Source organism: Impatiens glandulifera, chromosome 9, assembly GCF_907164915.1.
Source record: "Impatiens glandulifera chromosome 9, dImpGla2.1, whole genome shotgun sequence".
In the NCBI taxonomy this organism is placed as follows: domain Eukaryota; kingdom Viridiplantae; phylum Streptophyta; class Magnoliopsida; order Ericales; family Balsaminaceae; genus Impatiens; species Impatiens glandulifera.
Window position 1 is genome coordinate 22,396,356 of NC_061870.1, and position 21,832 is coordinate 22,418,187.

The 21,832-nt window shown below is 32.5% G+C and overlaps 3 protein-coding genes across 4 annotated transcripts; 2 read left to right on the forward strand and 1 right to left on the reverse strand.

Moving 5' to 3' along the window:
* The first annotated feature begins 517 nt into the window (after positions 1-517).
* On the forward strand, positions 518-13,214 carry LOC124914472 (zinc protease PQQL-like). Of its 2 annotated transcripts, XM_047455029.1 has the most exons (22): positions 518-838; positions 1,107-1,353; positions 1,421-1,546; positions 1,972-2,109; positions 2,197-2,331; positions 2,457-2,714; positions 2,784-2,921; positions 3,002-3,071; positions 3,169-3,382; positions 4,437-4,542; positions 4,818-5,051; positions 5,756-5,920; positions 5,995-6,144; positions 8,699-8,790; positions 9,223-9,304; positions 9,413-9,496; positions 9,583-9,699; positions 9,780-9,890; positions 10,750-10,830; positions 12,068-12,262; positions 12,711-12,796; positions 13,068-13,214. In XM_047455029.1, the coding sequence occupies exons 1-21, from the start codon at positions 633-635 to the stop codon at positions 12,786-12,788; spliced, it is 3,027 nt and encodes a 1,008-aa protein (XP_047310985.1). In that variant the 5' UTR covers positions 518-632; the 3' UTR covers positions 12,789-12,796; positions 13,068-13,214. The 2 variants fall into 2 exon arrangements, with proteins under 2 accessions (XP_047310985.1, XP_047310984.1); XM_047455028.1 differs by lacking the exon at positions 13,068-13,214 and having other exon boundaries at positions 12,711-13,037.
* A 611-nt stretch (positions 13,215-13,825) lies between these two features.
* On the reverse strand, positions 13,826-15,378 carry LOC124915204. The gene is made up of 7 exons (XM_047455879.1): positions 15,213-15,378; positions 15,068-15,129; positions 14,897-14,980; positions 14,745-14,799; positions 14,295-14,430; positions 14,139-14,189; positions 13,826-14,055 (listed from the first exon to the last, which is right to left on the reverse strand). The coding sequence occupies exons 1-7, from the start codon at positions 15,331-15,333 to the stop codon at positions 13,956-13,958; spliced, it is 609 nt and encodes a 202-aa protein (XP_047311835.1). The 5' UTR covers positions 15,334-15,378; the 3' UTR covers positions 13,826-13,955.
* A 5,239-nt stretch (positions 15,379-20,617) lies between these two features.
* On the forward strand, positions 20,618-21,832 carry LOC124915443 (40S ribosomal protein S30). Its single transcript, XM_047456156.1, has 3 exons — positions 20,618-20,721; positions 20,854-20,991; positions 21,623-21,832. The coding sequence occupies exons 1-3, from the start codon at positions 20,718-20,720 to the stop codon at positions 21,667-21,669; spliced, it is 189 nt and encodes a 62-aa protein (XP_047312112.1). The 5' UTR covers positions 20,618-20,717; the 3' UTR covers positions 21,670-21,832.

Here is a 21,832-nt window from a genome sequence, read left to right on the forward strand (position 1 = left end):
TATAAATGAGACAAATAAAAAATTATATATATATATATATATATATATATATATATATATATAATAAACTCTAAACCTTAAATATTAAATTCTAAAAAAATTTATATATGAAATTTTATTTTAATATTTAATTTTCTCTTTCTTCTCTCTACTGAATTCATTTTGAAATTTGGTATTTTTTTTAAATAAATTAAAATGTATTAAGATATGAAGAGTGATATGGTAAAAAATTTGAGAGAGGTAATTGAAAAATGAATGATGGATTATTAGTTGTAAAAAATATAAAATCAGAGAAGAGAGATAAATTTTATTATTTTTTCAACTAATCAAATTACACATTATTCCTTTTCTCTTCCAAATTAAAAATAATTAATAATAGTGATGATTTTGAATAAATAAAATTATTTTTTTAAAAAATAATTAAAGTAATGAAATGATGTTATAGTATTTTCTGCTATTTAAATTAACCAAACCAATATAAGGCCTTTAAGAGTCCAGTCCAGATACCAAACCCGACATTTGAACGTATTGAAAAGGAAGAGTAGAACAAAATGCTGCATTTTCTGTTCAGGTGTCAGTTGGGAGTGTGATTCATTCTCCAGAGAGGAAAGAGGCGCGCCAGATTGACAAATATGGATTTGCTTCCTTCAGAATCGCCGATTGAGCAGAAACATGGATTCCGGTCACTGAAGCTTCCAAACATTAACATGGACGATGTCCTTGCAGAGAAGCCATTCGGAGCTGAATACGGCCGACTCGACAACGGTATCTCTTACTATGTCCGATGCAATTCTAAGCCTAGAATGAGAGCTGCTCTCGCTCTCGCCGTCAAAGCTGGGTAAGGCTCTTCTAAGTACCAATTTCAATCGTTTCAATTGATTGATTGATTGATTGATTGATCCTGCTACAGTAACTGTTAGTTTTTGTTCCTTTTTTGATTATTACAGTAACTAGTTGAGGGAAAGAAGATATGTTTGTTGAATTTGTGTATAGATTTTATTTTGGTTTCATTAGGAGGATTTTGATATATTTGTGCCATGAGAAGGATTTCTGTTGATTTCTTCAGATACAATTAATTTATGGGAGCTGCATTGGTCTTTTGGCAGCTCAGTTTTGGAAGAGGAGGATGAACGAGGAGTTGCTCATATTGTTGAACATCTTGCTTTCAGTGCTACAAAGAAGTACACGAATCACGATATTGTTAAATTTCTAGAAAGTGTAGGGGCGGAGTTTGGTGCTTGTCAGAATGCAGTTACATCAACTGATGATACAATTTACGAGTTATTTGTTCCCGTTGATAAGCCAGAACTGTTGTCTCAGGCAATTTCGATCTTAGCTGAATTTAGCACAGAGGTATGAACTGCTTCTCTTACAATGTTGTCTGGGAAAAAAAGTTACATTGATTACGTTCATTTTATAGGTGAGAGTCTCAATAGATGATCTAGATAAGGAAAGGGGAGCTGTTATGGAAGAATACAGACAGACACGCAATGCTATGGGGAGAATGCATGATTCGCATTGGGCCTTGATGATGGAGGGTTCAAAGGTGACAAATCTTTAATTTGAAGGCATGTCATGTTGATTTCATGTGGTATAGTCACTCTGTAGCATGATATTTTTCAAGTATGTTATTGTGTTGTTGGCATATACACATTTTGTTTTGCTGTGAATTGATCTCTTTGATAATGACATACACTTTAACTGTTGTTCATATATGGACTTCACATCTTCCTTTTTCTTTTGATGTTACATTTTAACTTAAACACGTCTTCTGCAATTGCTCATATTTGATGGTATCTGTTACTTCACATTTTATGATTAACGCACTTATTTTGATGGGTTTCCTTCATGTCTATATATTTTGAGCTATGTAAATGATATTTATTTTGTATTGGGTGTTGAATTTGTATGGTAAAAGATAGATGACTAAAGAGCATATGGCTTGATAGAGTTTCATGTATTTCATTGCAGTATGCAGAGCGCCTTCCAATAGGCTTGGAAAAAGTAATCCGAACAGTTTCTGCCAGTACTGTATTGAATTTCTATAAGAAATGGTATCATTTGCAGAATATGGCTATTATAGCTGTTGGAGATTTCTCTGATACTCAGGTAGGGGGTTCTTTCCACATGTACTTTCTTCCTGGAACTTGTTAACCAAACTTTCTGAATACACTTTTATCTTCTTCTTTATGGCAGAGTGTGGTCCAGTTAATCAAAACACATTTTGGAGATAAATCTTCTCACACTGATCCTCCATCCATACCACATTTTCAAGTTCCATCTCATGAAGATCCTCGTTTCTCGTGCTTTGTTGATTCAGAAGCTGCCGGGGTAAGTGCTATTAGATCTTTATTCTAGTTAAGGGAATTTTATCAATATATGAACCAGAAATAACATTATTTTCATAAAAAAATGGAGACTATTGAATGAAATTGACTATGAATTTTGTATTTCAGTCTGCAGTGATGATCAGCTGTAAGATGGCTGCCTATGAATTAAAGACTGTGAAAGATTATAGGGATCTTCTTGCAGAATCCATCTTCTTTCATGCTTTAAATCAGAGGTTTTTCAAAATTTCTAGGCGAAAAGATCCTCCATACTTTTCATGCTCTGCTGCTACTGATGTGTTAGTTAATCCAGTAAAAGCTTGTGTAATGACTTCATCTTGTAAAGAGAGAGGTACTCTGGATGCCTTGGAATCTATGCTTATTGAGGTGGGTATTTATGTTGATATAAGGCACTACTTCATCCTATTTTTATTTGGCTTATACTTTGTCTTATAGCTTGCTAGGGTTCGATTACATGGATTTTCTGAACGTGAGATTTCTATTGTTCGAGCTCTGCTAATGTCAGAGATGGAATCTGCTTATTTGGAGCGTGATCAAATGCAATCAACAACCTTAAGAGATGAATATTTACAAGTAACCAAGATCCTTATCCTTCTCAGATTTTGGGCTTTGTTATGATGTGGCAATTTTACCATGTATTGTTCAATTTCCAGCATTTTCTCCAAAATGAACCTGTTGTTGGAGCGGAATACGAGGCCCAACTGTACAAAGCTCTTCTACCCCGTGAGTGTTTCTTTGAAACATTAAACATATTATTTCCTTCTGGCATAAGTTTCAAACTTACGGTATGTCTATGCCTTTGTTCTTGTCATGACCTCAGATGTATCCGTACCAGAAATATCTATCTATGCAGAGAGGTTTAGAACTTCATGTAGCTGTGTTATAAAGATCATTGAACATCAAGCTTCTGCAACAATTGATGATCTGAGAGCCATAGTGGCAAAGATCAATTCTCTTGAGGAAGAAAGGAATATTCCTCCATGGGATGACGAAAAGATCCCTGAAGAAATCGTGAATGTTAAGCCAAATCCTGGGTAAATTGTTGTCACTTTTGATATCAATTAGACATCCAAAATATCGGATGCTCTCTAGAATTATGAAAATTTGGAACAAAATAAATTATGAAGGTTTTGTCCCATGCCAATGATCAATATAGCTTTAAGAAAATGTTCAATCATAATGACTTTTGACCTTTATCTTACCCAAGAGTATTGACATTTAAGTTGGCTTTTATTTCAGTCATACCTAGAACATAGATCAATATCTCAAGAGTATTGACATTTATAATTTCTTCAGGAACAGTCTCAAGCTGAATCCAGATAACAGTTAGTCAGTTTGCTAGGATAGTTTAAAATATTAATCTTGGGTAAAATGAAAAATAAGGATGTAACACGTCTATTTTAAGGATTATTTGTTGGAAGCATTGTGTAAAAGAACAGCTCTTCTAATGGACTTGTTTTCAAGATTGCTCATACTTCACAACCAACTGAGAAACAATGTGTCATTACCATTATTATTTAATAACAAAAACGGAAAGTAAGATCATTATAGGGGGAAGCTTGTTGTGAATGGCATTTAGATATGGCTTTGCTAACCAGTTTACTGTCTGGAGTAGCATCAATATATATTTTCCTGTTCAACTTGAAGTTTCTTTTACTGGTATTAACACCTAATCTTGTCTGACTATAATGTTATTGTCAATTGACAGTGAAGTAGTCTCTAAAAAAATAATCAGATTTTGTGAATTGTGGAGTGTTTCCTATTGTCAAATACTACTAAATTATCTTCGTTGAATCTTCTCCCCTTCATTTAATTGCTATTAATACAGACTGCAATTTCCTGAAAGGAATTGTATAAGGGACTACCTCCATTTCCTGCAATTCCTATCAATGCTGGTCAAAACCCAGGTCTGGCTGGTCCTCCATTCATTGGGCCCTGATTTGAGCTAGATTTTATGATGTCTGGGCCAGTTCAATTGTCCAAACAATTTTACCTTTACAATATTGGAAATATGCTACTTTACCACAGTCTGAAGTTAACAATGCAAATAATATAGGATTCTGACATTGTTTATGTGTTCTCTTTCAGGCATATAATGCATGAGAATATATATCAGAATATTGGAGCTACCGAGCTAATTCTGTCTAATGGCATGAGAGTTTGTTATAAGTGTACAGACTTCCTTGATGACCAGGTATTTTTACATTGGCATCTTGAGCTAAATATGAGCCAAAAACGATATTCTAAAGGGGACCCTGAATAAAGGAAATACCAGTTCCTTAAATAGTGGCTTTTATTTTCTTCTTTTTTGTGTGTGATGGGTGGCTGGGGAGTGGAGAAATGCAATCTTTTAAATGAGGACCAATTTCTTGTGTGCCAGTGTTAATTGATGTCATGGTGCCTTGTTAGTCTGTTGAGCATTAATGATCACATTATTGTACTCTTGCCTTGCTGACATTTGTTCAATAGATTCTTTTTACAGGATTCACATATGGAGGATTATCTGAACTACTTGAAAAGGAATACTTTTCATGCTCTATGGGTTCATCAATCGCTGGAGAAATTGGTATATTTGGTTATAGACCATCTGTTCTTATGGATATGCTAGCTGGTAAGAGAGCTGAAGTTGGCACAAAGATCGGAGCATACACGAGAAGCTTTTCTGCTGATTGCTCCCCATCAGATCTTGAAACTGCATTGCAGGTTGGTCTTTTAGATTCCCTATTGTTGTAAATATTAAATGGAAGAGAGGTTTTTGGACAGACAATAGTCTGTTGATTTTGTATTATTTTGAATTGTAATTTTTGTAAAAGGAAGCACTAGTTATATACTAGAGATTTTATCTTCTAAAGAAGGAATTAGGTAAAGTAGTCAATAATTTCTTCTATCAAATAGGATATCTTCAATTAGTCTTCAATCAGCCTATTTTATTGTTTTCCACACCTATTCTTAATGCTTATTGTGTTTAACTCGATAATTTTCTGAAAGGATGCAGTTAGAGAAATGAATCTAAGTGTACTCCAAAGTTTAAGTTAGATTTGTTAAGCATGGATAATCAGATACTAATTTTTTTTTCTATTCTGCAACATTTTTAATGATAGTAGTTTGGATTTTGGAAGGCGAAAAAGTGATCATTTTCCTAAGGTCAAGTTGTACTTTTGTTGCTGTGTGATTAGAGAAATTAGTTGAAAAAACTACTTTCCTCTTGGGCCATGACTGTTCTTGAGAACACTGTGCTAACATTCTTACACAAAATCAATGAGAAATCCTACATGTTCTCAGTTACTCTAGCTAGTTATGTTCATTTTTCTTTCCCTCTTCCTTTGGCTCTAATTATTATGACTTGACTGGCAAGAGAGACTTATGAGACATTGTGTTGATACAACATTTTCTGGTAATTCTGGCAGCTTGTCTATCAACTATTTGTAGTAAATGTAGAACCATCAGAGGAAGATACCAAAATTGTGATGCAAATGACAGAAGAAGCAATACGTGCTCAAGAAAGAGATCCTTATAATATTTTTGCAAATAGAGTTAGAGAACTCAACTATGGACGGTCGTACTTCTTTAAAGTATGTTTATTCTTCTGATTTAAATTATCATCATTGTTTCATAGTTTTTAATATTTACTTAACCTCTTATGCAGCAAATTCGACTAAATGACCTTCGATCAGTTGATCCTTTCAAGGCTTGTGAATACTTCAGCAACTGTTTTAAGGATCCCTCTACATTTACAGTTGTAATAGTTGGAAATGTCGATCCTGCTGTTGCTCGTCCGATAATCTTGCAGTATTTGGTAAGATAGTGTTATTATCTAGGGAAATAATCATATTTACTCACTAACTTTTTTAATTAGAGGAGATTTGTCCTTACACTAACTAAATGTCGACAGTACCTTTGAACTATCTAAATAAAGTGCAAATTAGTCCACCAACTTGAATCACATTTTTATTCTTTGATTTATTTTATTCTCAAGAATATGAAGAAGCTAATAAGCCAGATGATTTGTGTAAAGGAGTCTCTTTGTCTCCAAGGAACATGAGTTGACTGGCAATTAAATATCGTGATAGCTGAACATGCAAATAAGATTTCATTTTAAAGGAAAGTTTATCACATGCATGGTGCAATCCAATTGCTGCTTGTTCTGAATTTTGAATAAAATAAATGAACTTGAACAATCTGGACATCATTTTTCGCGACTTTTGTGACGACTATGGAATTTTGAAAATAGTTTTATCCTTTCAAAAACAATCTGAACCACATGTATCTTCTATCATAGAACTTTAGCATTGCAGTTGCTAAGGGAATTAGTCTGATCGGGCAACTTGATAGTCTGAAGCAATCTTGCAGAGATGTCATGCGAATTGGAGAAATGGTCAAAGGAAGTACAATTGAAAGAGATAAGATTAGGGAGAATTACAGTTCAAATACACAAGAATTACAGTTGGTGGAAGAAGAACCATCGTCTATTGCACCATGGACGATACAGAAGAAATCACTAATAGTATTTGTATTTGCAAGCAGCCAAGCACTATATATTGGGTGAAAATGAGGGAGAACGCTTCATTGGAGGCTATAGGTCGCCATGTCCAATGTGGTGTTTCTCAATGCCTTGTCGTCTGTTGCAATTTGTAACCTTCTGGTACTGTTGGAGAGAGAGAGAGAAGAGTTTTTTTTTTTGAGAAAAGGAGAAGAGGGGTTTTGTTCCTTTGCTATTGTTGGATTGAGAGAAAAGAAGAAGAAATTTCCCTTTGTTACTATTGGAGAATGTAAGAAAAGAGGTTCGGTTTAGGGGAGATGGGGGACTTAACTTTAAGTCGGGTGGACTAAGTTAACCATATTAAGGCAATGCTGGCTTCTATATAGTATAAGGGCCAAATATGCTATTTGGAGAGCAAGTTGGCCATATGAAAGAACTAAATTATATGTAAGTAGGGTGGTGATTTTGATTAAAAAACCCGCTGTCTTCTTTGCCCACCTACATGATGTCACTATTCAGGTGCTTTGAAGACAATGGCATTTTGAATGGAAAAGCTTATGAGGAATCCTTCAGGGATCCTCGGAATCATCATTTTCTCACTTGGTGAGATGGAATACTGTTCCTTGAGTAAGGACAACATTCATGGAATTAGGGACCTAATGAATTTTTACAATGCCCTCTTTTTCAATGATTGCAAAGATTCTCCCTTAAGAAGGAAAGCCTTTGGGTGTCAATGATTAGAGATTAGAGTCAAATATAAAGCTGATTGGTCGGGATGGTTCACAAAAAACTGGCAATAGGCCAACGGAGTGCATTGTTTAGGGCGGGATCCAGTTTTTGTGGGAAGATTTGAGAAGAAACTCGACAGTCAAACTGGGTGACAGATCCTCAATCAGTTTTTAGAGTGATAAGTGTGGGATAGGTTCCATGTAGCCACATGCAAGAAGGCCACAGTTAGGGATAATTTTGACGATAGCCTCAGATCTTTCGAATCTAACATCTGTTTCATTAAACGGCTAAATCCAGATCTGAGGAACATTCTTTGCTTCTTTTGAAAGTTAAGCCACGTGGATAATAACAGAATGGACAAATTTATGTAGGAGAATATGGAAAATTTGAGCATAAGCCTGCTACAAGATAATCAACAAGGAGACGGGCCAGGTCTTTCATTGGTACCGCGCATTTTCATGGGATCCCCTCCTAAATGTCATTCTTTGGATTGAGTGCTCTCATAAATGATCGATGTAACCGTAAATGTAGACACAGATTGTTCCAAAAGAAAGAAGAATTGTTTCTCACATATTGATTCATTACTCTTTTGTGAGGAATATTTGGGGATTGTTATGGAACAAAATGGATAATACCAAGTCATTAAAGGATTGCTGAGAGGCTTGGGTCGGGATGTGTATTAATATGGGGACTAGAAAGAAATGGATTCTAGTTCCGATGATAATTTGGTGCATAATATGGATCGAAAGCAATATAAGAACAATTGAGAGTAAGGCCCATCCGGACAGGATGATAATAAGTTCTATTATCATGACCTTCCCCGAGGGTAGGACGGGATCCAGCTATCACTGGCAGGAGAAATTGTGGATGTTCTCGAGGAACACAGAGCTAGTGATTTCGTTTTTTCAATGTTTTGGTTTGTTTATGTTTTATGTTTTTTTCTTTCTTGCAGTTTTAGTAAGACTTTGGCTCTTTATTGGTGTTGCAGCCTTAAATGACAAGTTTTTAATTGATTTTTCTGACCCTTTTCAAAGAAAAGGCAAATCAGCTGTAAATAAAAGATTGTGGATCTTTATGATCTTTTTCCTATTATATATAGATTTCAGTATTGTAACTTATGGATCTATGATTCGCCCTGCAGGGTGGCATACCGAGACCTCCAGAACCTATATTTAAATTTAACCGTGATGAGCTCAAAGAATTGCCGTTCGATTCTCCATCCACTGTGATGAGGTAGGTTATATCAGAGATATCAAGTTCAGAATTAGCATGTATCATGAGATGTATTTAGTTGCACCAGCATCACAACTAAGAAGAGTGTTCGAGCCTTGATGACCATTAAAAAAAGAAAGAGTTGGGTCATGGCCTTGCATCAAACTATCAAACAAAATTCTTGGCAGTTTCTGTAAAAGTAAATTGCTGAACCCACCCTCCAAATTAGCCAACCACTGTCTTCTTATATGCAAATGGGCTTTTGGGAACCCGCCTAAACTCTAGAAATTTTTTTAAATACTTTTTATGTGGAAGGTGGGTACTTTTCTTCCTTGGTGTAAGATTTGAATCCTTGACTTTCTATATAGTAATAAAGTCCCCAACCACCAGACAATATCTTAAGTTATGTGGTAGGTAGTTTTTCTGACTCCTACTTGTACTTGGCACTTGCAGAGAAATAGTTCGCAGTCCTATGGTGGAAGCTCAATGCTCTGTTCAATTATACTTTCCTGTTCAGATAAAAGATGAAAATATGGTATTGTCTATCATTTCTTTGTTGCTAACAAGGATTTAGTTTAATGTATTCTGTTGTTGTTTTCATGCTTTATTTTTCAAACTCACCTGCTGTTTCGAAACATCCTAGATGGAAGACATTCACTTGGTTGGCTATTTAAGCAAACTTCTGGAGACAAAGATGATGCAGCTTCTCCGATTCAAGCATGGGCAGGTTTTACCAGAATAATTTGTCTTGTCATTTGTTAATTTTTTACCTTACATGTGATAATAATACCTTGGTCTATGTTTGTGCGCCAGATCTATTCTGCTGGTGTTTCTGTTTTTCTTGGGGGTAATAAACCTTCTAGATCTAGCACTGTCCGTTGTGATATTAGTGTAAATTTTTCCTGTGATCCAGACATCTCCAAAAGTCTGGTATGCAGCTCTCAGCTTTGTAATTCATCAAGTTCCCAGTGAGTGCATTGTAAGTATTAATTATTGAGTTTTTATTACAGGTTGACATCACTCTAAATGAAATTTTGCGCCTTCAAGAAGAAGGACCTTCAGAAGAAGATGTTTCAGCTGTGCTTGAAATTGAACAAAGGGCTCATGAGAATGGTCTACAGGCAAGCTTCTCTATTCCTTTACCTCTTCAATCAGATGATTACAAAAGCATCTGAAACAGTCAACTGATTGTTGTGATAAGCATTCTAGACTTCTACATCATAGCTTATTTGTAAAACTGGTATTTCGTTACAATTAGTGTCACAGTTACGATCCCATTGAAAAATCGTAAATTGTAATTGCTTTTCTTTTGTTTGGTAGGATTTTTTTGGATCATGATCTAATAATTGGATCATGATCCAGATTATAGTGTGATCTTTTTATTTCATTTGGTATACAAATTATTTTTTACAACATGATCCAAATTATAGTGTAACTGTTTGCTTCATTTGATATAGATTTTTTTTTCTTGTCATGATCATAAGATTATTTTTTGGATGGATAATGATGAGTATCTTTTAGATCATTGCGACTTTTCACGGTGTTATGTATATTTATTAGATCATGATCAACATGAAAAAAAGTTGATAACAAAACAGTACATGACCATATCTCAGAGTTTTCTTTCCAGTTTCCCTGTAGGCTGATTTCTGAATTATGTATTTTTCATCTAAAATAAATCCATAAGAGGCTGAAGCAAAATTTAATATTTTACCTGCCTTGTGATCTTGGGTAGTAATCCTGAGATGAAGCTTGGATAGCTTAAAGATGATAAAGAGGCTAAGATAGTTGATTTGGAAATAGAATGACAAGATAGAAGAGAGTATTTGGGTTCTGAAGTAGCTTCTTTGCTTGTCAATTCATAACATTTTATTCTCTTTTTTTACCTTGATAATTTACTTGTAATTGCATTTTCTGCATGGGCCATATTTAATGTTCTATCCTTTTGTCTTAAATGTCCATGTGGATGATTCTTTTCAGGAGAATTATTATTGGTTGGATAGGATACTCCGAAGCTACCAATCAAGGGCCTATTCTGGTGATATTGACATTTCATTTGAGGTAATTTCCAAGGCTTAATTTTCATTCAAGATTTTTTCACTTGTGAATTATGTTCATGTCAGAAAATGAGACTTCTGCATGATTTGTAATGTCTCTAATGTTATTGATTGCATGAACTTTATCTTCTTTGGCAAGAATGATCAAGTCTACACTTTAGAGAGATTAGTCCATCTTCTCCCACATTTTTTATATTTACTATTTATTATTGTTGCATTTCCCTGGCTTTCATGCATATACACAAGGGAGTAATTCTTGGACCTTATTGTTCATTTAGCTCATTTCTGAGTTATGTTAGACTATTGTGCTTTCGAGAATCTAAGTCTAGCCAAGCATTAATATGCATGAGTTGACACTAGAGATGATAGACAGAGGTATGATGAAGTCGGAACTATTAAGGCCGACTTTCCATGGCAAGGCATGTCAATTTGTTATGCTTTGGAAACGTTACGTGCATGTATCAAAATGTAGATCTGATTTTCCAAGCACATGAAATGTTATTGAATTGTTATATAAGGAAACAACAGCACTTCTTGCTTATAGATGGCATCTTGGAATATTCAATAATCTCAGAGAAGACGTCTATTTTTATCATTTGGTTCATTCTAACTAAAATGAATACATGGGTGTTAGCAAAAAGTATCCATTTTGAGATGGGCAATTAAAAAATCATGCATCTTGAGATGGGTGGGTGATCAGAGATTTTTTATGTTGCCATGCTCATCTGCTAACGATGGTATTTTCTGTTTTAAAAAGGGATCTTGATTGTGGGTTTTCCATGTCATTTTGTTGTATGGTTCCTTCTTGGGATTGTCGAAGATTTTTTTCAAATGTATTTCTTCTTCTTTTTCAAATTTTCTCATATCTCACTTTTGGAGACATAGTGTCCCCAATTGGAAACTAAACTTAGTTACATGCATATTTATTGATTATTTCGCATCTAGATACTATAATTATAAATACATAAACTATTGGTGCTTACTGTAGATTTTAATGAAATTTCTGTGATAAAAACAATTATGCAAGAAAGTGAAGAATGTCAGGAAAAAGAGAAAAATAACAAAAGCAAATATTTGTTCATTTTCTCACTTAGAAGGACAGGTTAAAAAATAACTGGAAAAGATTATTATCTTCATTTTTATGTATCTGTTGGCATCTTAGCTTTTGTATTTAGAAGCATAATAACGCAACAATAGTAATAATAATAGTGTGTTTGTCTATTATTTGTATGGTGCTGCAGTTGCAAGATAAGACCAGAACTAAAGTAAGAGCATCTCTAACACCATCAACTGCACAATCAGCCTTACAGAGGCTACTTCCCTATCCATGCAAAAAACAGCACACTGTGGTGATCCTAATGCCTCAGACATCTCCATACAAGCGGTTGAAGTCTTTTGCCTCTTCTATCTTCAAACACCACAGTACAGATGCGAAGGTAAGTAGTAGTGTGTTTACATTAGCATTATCTTTTGTCTGTTCTCAGTAAACCTCCTTTATAACCCAAATGATAGAAATCAAAGATCTTAACTTCGATTCTCACTAAAAACACTTTGAATTAAGTTGGAGGCTAGTCATGACAGTGGGGGTCATGCTAGCCTTTTACATGGAATAAATAAACCTTGGTCATGAGAAAAAATGAGATAAAAAAATAATATCTCATTTAAATATTTGAGTTGGTTTGTGCTAGGGCTGAAATTCAAACTGATCCGAAATGTTAATTGGATTAGCTATTTCGGTTTGGAATGAGTTCGAATTGCCTAAGACAATTCTCCAATTATTTTATTTTTACTAGATTGCGGACTAGATAAATTTAATTTGAACTTAATATGAGTAAAACGAATTGGTTTACCCATTTGCTCACCCCTTGTTTGTGCCCATAACAGATAATAGCGGGGTTGGCAGGCTTGGCAGTTATAGTTTTCAGTTTATGGAGACACTCGAGAAATGCTGCCAAGTCTTGAAACATTAGGTATTCTTCTGTATACTACATATAATTATCATTTTTTTATCATATAACAGATTTACCTGATCAGGACTGTATTGTGTTTTTTTCTGGACTGATTGAAGCACTATTTTCACATCTTATCAAATTTCAAGGTTGATAATTAGTACATTTAGAGGGATGAATAGTTGAATATTTGATAGTAGTAAATTGAGTCAGATTCAGTTCATATTTTATATTTTGATTGAATAAAAATCACTTAAGACCATATTTGCTTCCTTGATTCTAAAATTTGCAGATACCTTCTTGTTTAATGTCCTCCACAAATGCCAGTTCTTAAGAACTATGCCTTTTTCTAGGGAATTTTGCATGTAAGTTAGTGGTTTAGTCTCCACCACCTTTGAATGGTGAAAATTTTCCCCATCAGGTAAGGGAACTTGACTAGACTTCTATTTGATACACAAATATATGTTCTTGTTAGAATTGATTGATTCTTATTTGATACAATTCATATTTGATAGAAAAAGTTGGATCATTTTTTTATACAACTTCATTCATCTTAAAAATGTATCAAAAAATATTTTTTTTATCAACTTCTTGCCTAAAATAAGTTCATCTAATTCAATGGCATCTTTGATACTAAATTATTTTTAATTTGATATTTTTTAAAAGTATTGATAATGGTAGATCTCCGACAAAACTGAACTGTTTTTCATTTGTATATGTATTAGATTGATTTATTCTTATTAAATTATGAATGTGGGTTGTTGAGATTAATTAATTTGTGCAAAAGTAAAATGCATCAACCATGAACTCTATTACCGTTCCTGACTATTGAAAAAAATGCAACTTAAAACATTTCAACTTAAGACGTTCTAAGTGAGTCGATCTAATGATCTTTTATCTCTTAAACATCGATTCTTAATACATTACATAACTTATAAAAAAATTTAAATTTTAAAATTGACAAATTTGTACTTATTTATTTGTGAATTTACTAAACCCCAACAATACTGCTGCAGATAATATTTGGTTGATTACAATAGAAACAACACAAAGGAAAAAACTTCTTTATTACAAGAAAATTTTTACAATATAAGGGTCAAAAAAACAATTACAACCAGTTCTTCTTGCGATAACCTTTCTCATAAAAACCCCATTCCAAATTCCAACTTGAAAGAACTATTTACCTGGCTTTATAAGCATACATGTATCCTCTCAGCCTCTTTATTTCTTCAGAGGATTCTTCCAGCAAACTGTCCACATAAAGACCTATCCCGGCTCCACTACAGTTATTGGAAGATTCGTATTATTACTTGTACTTGGTTAGCTAATGTCATTTTAAACTAAGACTGAAGAAAACGCAAACCTCAAAGGCCCAAAGGGCAACCAGATGACATCCCACCTGAATCTTGGCAATCTGCAACAAGATTTGATTTGATTCTCGAGAAGAAAGATGAGAGGATATTTGAACATCATAGACTACAATATTCAATAAATAAAAAAAAGGGGGAATAAATTTTACCTTAACATGTGATATAACCAGAACACTGTTAGTAAGAAACCACCAAAGCAAGAGTATTGAAGCCATCTCCTATGACCCTTTGATTTGTCAAGCAATCCAATTATAGTTATTGATGATACCAAAACAGCTGCCCAATCTGCAATAATTACAAAACAAAACAAAACAAGTGATTTCATTTCACATACAACATGATTCTAGTATTGAAACAAACAACTGTATATAAAACCATTCAATTCAGGAGTTTGTAATGATCTGTTTTCCATATTGTATGTGTAGATTTGATGATAGAGATGATAATAGGTGATTGATTCATACAAAATCCACAACATGATAGACATTAATATGATAAGAAATCTTATTATTAGATGCATAAACATAAATGAATGTGGAAGATTCAAAACACAAATTGAATGATTTGTATAGATATGGTAAGAAGTAATAATAACCAACCTGCAGATATAACAGTCCATGATGGAACCTCTTCCATGAAGTAAGCATGATAACGCTGTTTTACAACATTAGGCAAGAAATGATCAGGTTAAAACATGTGAAATTGAAAGCTAGCTAGGGCAAAAGAATAGATATAATAAGAAGAAGAATACCAGTTCCCAAGGAGATGAAGCCTGCTGATAGATTGAATAAATGAGGAAAGCGGCAAAGCAAAAGAGTAAAACGGCGAACACTCTCTGTGAAGATGAAGAATAAAAAAGAATTGGTAAGGATATTCATCATCCAAGTATAAGAGAAACATATACGGATCTGGCGAAATATACACGCCACGATCGAGATTGTTGAGCTTGGCTCTTTTCAAATGATCGAATCAACTCTTCCTGTTCTGTGAATTGAAAATAAACAAGGATTATAAAGGACGAAGAATTGAAGAATGATAGATCGATGATAGATAGATAGAATTGAAACCTTGTGTGTCCAAGGGGCGAGAATCATCATAAGTAGGAAGTGAGAACTTATCATCTTCTTCGCCAGTTGCATCGATGCTACCAGCACCAGGTCGATTCCATTTTCTGCCCAATGTCCTCATCTCTCTCTCTTTCTTTCTTCTTCTTCAATTCCACAGATAGAAAATGAAATCTATGTCTTAATGATGAGATTCATAAATAATAATAATAATAATAATAATAAGGAAAATTTGAGGAAATAATTTCCAAATTTAATATAGACCAAATAATATTTTCAAATCTAACCTTTTGTCTATAGAAAAAGACTCTTTTACCCTCAAATTAAAAAAATTAAAAAAATTCAGTTTCTTCTCCCTCTCTTCTTTTCATATTTCTTAAACGGCCAAGCCCCACTCTTCTTCCCCCGAAACCCCACTCTTCTTCTTCTTCTCCTCTCCCCCGACGACGATCCAAGCCCCGACACTATCCGAGCTCAGCCAAAACTTCTGCTAACAGATCCACTTACAGACCCACCACCGCTTCAAACATCCTTTCTCTTACTTCACCCAGTTCTTCTTCATCTCTTACTTCCTTCAATATCTCGATTTTTGCTGCTTCAATCTTACCCAACTGGCCTGCTTCTCCGACTTAAAGTGATGACTTCGATTGAGAGTATATTGATGGAATTTAAGACGAAAGAGCACGTGGCTATTTTGATGATTCAATTCTTGCTTCTGTTCCAACAAGAGATGAAGTTCAACTTGCAGTATCTTCACTTCACCAGTAAATTTCTTATTTTTATCTTCAATTGATTCTATATTAGTCTCAGATAAAAGATATAGACTTGTTCTAGGTTTAGTGATTGAGTTATGACTTTGACTAAATCGTTTTGGGTTTAAAATGCATCTGTCGAAGGCATTGCATGCGACGATGCATCTGTCGAAGGCATTGCATGCGACGATGTATCTGTCGCAGACGAATGTGCATCTGTCGCAGTCGAATGCGCATCTGTCGCAGGCGAATGCGCATCTGTCGCAGGCGAATGCGCATCGTCGCCTGCAACGCCTTCGACAGATTCATTTTAAACCCAAAACGATTCAGTCAGCCCATAAACCTAAACATAAACATAAACTCTAAACACTAAAACCCTAATTCATTTTCCTAAACCTAAACGATTCAGCATGCATAGAAGGTAAACGACAGAAAACGGGAAAAACTCACATATTTGCCTGTTTTTTTCCGTCGTCGGGGGCCGGATAGTCGTCGGGGCTTGGATCGGGGGCTTGGATCGTCGTCGGGGGAGAGGGGTTTCGGGGGAAGATGAAGAGGCAAGTTTGGAAAGGGAGCGTTTGGAAATATGAAAAGAGGAGAGAGAGGGAAGAAACTGAAATTTTTTTATTTTTTAATTTGAGGGCAAAATTGTATTTTTCCATAGGCAAAAGATTAAATTTAAAAAAATTATTTATCCTATGCTAAGTTTAAAAATAAACCTCTTCGTCAAATTTCCCAATAATAATGAGGCTAAAATATATATATATATATATATATATATATATATATATATAAGAGTTTTCAAATCAAACACTATACTATGATATTTTTATTCTTTAAATTAAAAATATATAAAATCTTGCAATTTTGAGTTACTTATGGTTATTTAAATTAAAAAAAAACTAAATTTTATCTTTAACCGTTTTAAATCCATTTTCTCTGGAAAAAAACCTTGCACATCATTTTATACTATTTTCATGATTTTATAGCATTTGAGTGTGATTTGTTTTTCTTTTCATCAATCATATATTTGAGTTAATGAGTTAATGTTGTATTTTGTTCGAGACAATATCTTAGTTTGAATCGAATTTTTGTAATCCAAATAATACTTTTAACTTTCGATAGGTCGGTCATTGCTCATACTTTCAGATTATGTTGATAATGTTTTTTCGAATTTGTCCCGTTTTTAGGACCAAATGAGACGAAATTATCGAATTTTGAGTATTTTTTCATATTTTCGATAATGAGTTATTGATTTGGTCTTTCAAGTGAAGACCTTCTTACATCTATCATCTTATTATTTGTCCATATTTTTTACTATTTTGGTCCTAGATAATCAATCATTTTACAAAAACATTTTCTAGTGTTCTTACCCACATTTGAGTAACATTGTTTAAATGATTTGTTTGGTTTATTTTATTTCAACACTCATCATTTAAAAACTAAATGAATTTGTTTTTGGAGTGATCATCAAACAATTACATTATTGTTGAATATTTTTTATTGAGAATTTTAATTTTGTAAATTATTTATATAATTTAATATATATATCATCAATTGTTTGTATACATTTATATGTTTTTTTTTAATGTATTATTTATAATTAATTTTTTATATGTAACTTCCAATTGATTAAATGATAACTAATTCATTATTAAAAAAAATAAAAACTTTTTTTAAAATTAAGCTTATTACATTATTCTTTTTTATCTCTAGAAAAAAAAAACTCTAAATAAGTTCAAAAGACTTTTTTTTTTCATCTAATGATTTTTTTAATATCAAAGAGTGTATCATTTCTCTTTCACCAACCATATTTGAATTGGTACTGTGTTTTGTTCGGTGCAATATCTTATTTAGTCAGATCGAATTTTTCATCTCGGTCTTTTATGATCCGAATAATACTCTCAATCGTTGGTAAATTGTTTGTTACATATACTTTATGATTGTGTTAGTGGTGTTTTCTTGAGTTAATGTCTGTCCCATTTTTATCAATAAATGATACAAAATGATCCGATTTTGAGTTATTTTTCATATTTTCAATTATGAGTTATTTGAATTGATATAAATTTATATGAGGATTTTTTTTATCGGTTCGTTTTGGCTGGCTCTATTTTAACTCTTACCGTTTAGGAACTCCGATAAATTCGTCATTATTATAGTAAGACTCAACCAATCAAGGGCGAAGCCATATGTAGCTTTATGGGCGGTAGCCGGGATGACCCTTATAATTTGTATTATATAATATAAAAACAAATCTAATGATACTGAGAAATTTGTGTATGTACAATAATACAATAATGTAGCATCATAATTATTTTTTTAAATTATATAATTATTCTATAATAATAAAATAATTTATTACTAAAATATAAATTATTATATAATAATAAAATATTAAATTTGGCTCTCATATATAATTTATGAGAAAATTTAAAAGAAAAATTAGAAAAAATAAAAAATAAAATGGTGCGGCAATCTAATTAATTGAAAAATAATTTTTTTTTTCTTTCCCTCCCACATTTTCATTTTCTCAACTAATGAGTTGATGCACATCATTTTTTTCTCATTTTTTTTCTCAAATTCTCTCTCCTATCACTCTTCTTAATTTATTTATAATTAAAAAATATTCAATCTCTAACTCTAACACTAATACTTGGCCTTAATTTGAAAAATTAAAATTCTCTTACAAATTTTTATAATTTATAGGGCTAAAATAGAAGGTACATTGTATTCCAGCGTCTTCAAATTAAAATTTATTCTTTTATCAGGTTTGTATAATTTTAGGGCGGTTTTTTATCCATCGTTTTATTGATATTCGTAGTATTATAGTAATTTGTATCAATGTAAATTATTTTTATACTTTTCATGTTCTGATTATAATCTATATATATATATAATGATGCTTAATTTTTAAAGGGTTCGAATTGTCGGGTCGAGAGTTGTGGTTAATTTGAATATATATGTGAGAGTAAATGAATACTTGGATCGGATTGTGGGTTGATCCGCTCATAAACTTAAAACAGTTAAAAATAAAATTAAAAATTTTATATGTATGTGCGGAACATTTTAATAATATAAGCTCAATTTTTTAACTAACTAATCTATATATATATAATGATACTTAATTTTTAAAGTGTCCAGATTGTCGGTCAAGAGATGTGGTTAATTTGAATATATATGTGAGAGTAAATGGATACTTGAGTCAGATTGTGGGTTGACCCGCTCATAAACTCAAAACGGTTAAAAATAAAATTAAAAATGTTATAAGTATGTTTCGAACTTGCAACCTAACAAAACAAGTACAACCCTTTAACCAATTAAGCTAATAACACTTTATATTTTAAATTTAACACCAAATTTGATAAACGCGAGACATTTTAACAATATAAGTACAATTTTTTAACTAACTAATCTGTATATATATAATGATGCTTAATTTTTAAAGTATTTGGATTGTCAGGTCGAGAGTTGTGGTTAATTTGAATATATATGTGAGAATAAATGGATACTTGGGTCGGATTGTGGTTTGACCCGCCCATAAACTTGAAACGGTTAAACAAAATTAAAAATGTTATATGTATGTTTCGAACTTGCAAACTAACAAAAATAAGTACAACATTTAAACCAACTAAGCTAATAACACTTTATATTGTAAATTAACATCAAATTTGATGAAAACAAATTTGATGAAAAGAGGCATTTTAACAATATAAGTTCAACTTTTTAACTAACTAATATATATATATATATATATATATATATATATATATAATGATGCTTAACTTTGTCTATTAGTGATATGGGATGTCTATTATGTAAGTTTTGATGAGAAATTAGAATCTCCTTTTAAATCTCAACCAAGTTCAGTTTGATAAACTACCTTGAACGAGATCCTAGATTGTATATTTCTATATGACATATTTCATGATATATACATTGGTATATATTTTTCTTCAAGGATAGACTTAGATTCAATTATTGATGAATAATATATTTTCAAAAACCGTAGATCCCAAGTTTAATAATAAAAGTAGGCATACTTAGCTTTTATTATTGTGTTATATTGATTTTGGGGAAAAGTTTAGTCCAGGTAAAATTTAATTTATGGTTCCGCACTTGAATAATTACACACCACCAATGTAGTTTAATGGTAAAAGTCGGTTTAAATGATTAAAATGTCACGAATTTGCTTTGAGTTTTAAGTGGGGACTATGATTGAGGGAGATAATACTAGTTTTCCTTTAATTCCAAAAAATACTCAACAAATTGTATGAATATTATTTTTTTTATTATTGATAAATTGTTTATATAATTTAATATCAAGATCATTAATTAATTTTTTTTATAGATTTTATTTGTATTATTTATTAATTATGCTATTCTCAATTGAATTAAGTAAAAAATAATTTTTATATGTAATTATATATACAAATAATAATAATATATAACTAATGTTATTTAAAATTTTAACAATTTTAAATTAACTATCAATTTTATAAATTTACAATTAATAATAATTTTTACAATGATAAAATAAATATAAAGTAAAGACTAAAGAGAACTTACAGTGTCCAGCCCATGACGTTATAATATTAGGCCCAAAGTGGGGAAATATTGGGCCCTCAAAATATCACATCTATATAAACACCGTTTTCTCTCTTTCACAATTCTAAACCCTAGAATTCCTTTGCTTCCTGAGATCTCTCGCAGTTTTGCACTTGCCGGCCGGAGTAGCTGAAACAAGGAGGATTCCATCATGGGTAACTTCGAAAACCCTAATCTTTCATCTCTGTTTACCTCTAAATCTGATTCCATTCTAGATGATTCATACGTTTTCACTATTTCTTCGTGATTGTTTCAAACCCTGATTTACGTTTCGTTGTTTCTTTCAGGAAAGGTTCACGGATCTCTTGCTCGTGCCGGAAAAGTTAGGGGACAGACCCCTAAGGTTGCTAAACAGGACAAGAAGAAGCAGCCCAGAGGTCGCGCCCACAAGCGCATTCAGTACAACCGCCGTTTCGTCACCGCCGGTTAGTTTATATTCCTCTATTCTAGCCCTCTTTCTTTATATATCAATCAATGAATTGTATTTGTCCATGTTTATCTGTAGTTCTAAGAATATGTATTTGTATATTTGCTTGAAATCATGTCGATTTGAATGTAACTATTTGAATCAAGTAGTTTAAGAATTGTCAATTGATTAAATTAGAAATTGACTAGCCTTTTCATGTGCAAGAGATTGTTTTTCTTGTAAATTAACTTTGAATTTGTATGAGAATGGTTATAATAAACTTCTGTTTGTTTTTCCCTATCATAAGCTGTAATTTGGTCACAATCATCACTGCCCCATTGGAAAACCACCATTGTTAAAACTGAAAGTGATTTCCATTCTCATTGTATGAGATTGTCTTTTTGATCATGGTCCTAAGTATATTGTAATTTTGTTTGTTTGGGGTAATAAAATTGATTTTTCATTCAATTGGGTACAAAGATTATTTTCTAAATCAATGCAACTTTTGAAAAACTTAACAAATGTAGATTTTGATTATATTGTTGTGAGGTTTTTTGTTTCAATATGGAATTGTCTTACACTCTTATGTATTGGTTTTGTTTGTTTGTTCATGATCACTTACTTATGGTTGATTACTTCTTATCTTGTAGTTGTTGGATTCGGAAAGAAGAGGGGACCCAACTCTTCAGAGAAGTAAGCTTGAGATGTGAGTAGTGACATGAGAAAAGTTATTTGGTGATTTTTTTGTGGAACTGTTAATGCCACCATGTCATAGTGCTTTTAGTTTCTAAGATTTACTGTATTTTTCATTTGGATTTATGGTTGAATTTTTATTTTATTGAAGATATTAACTTTTATTA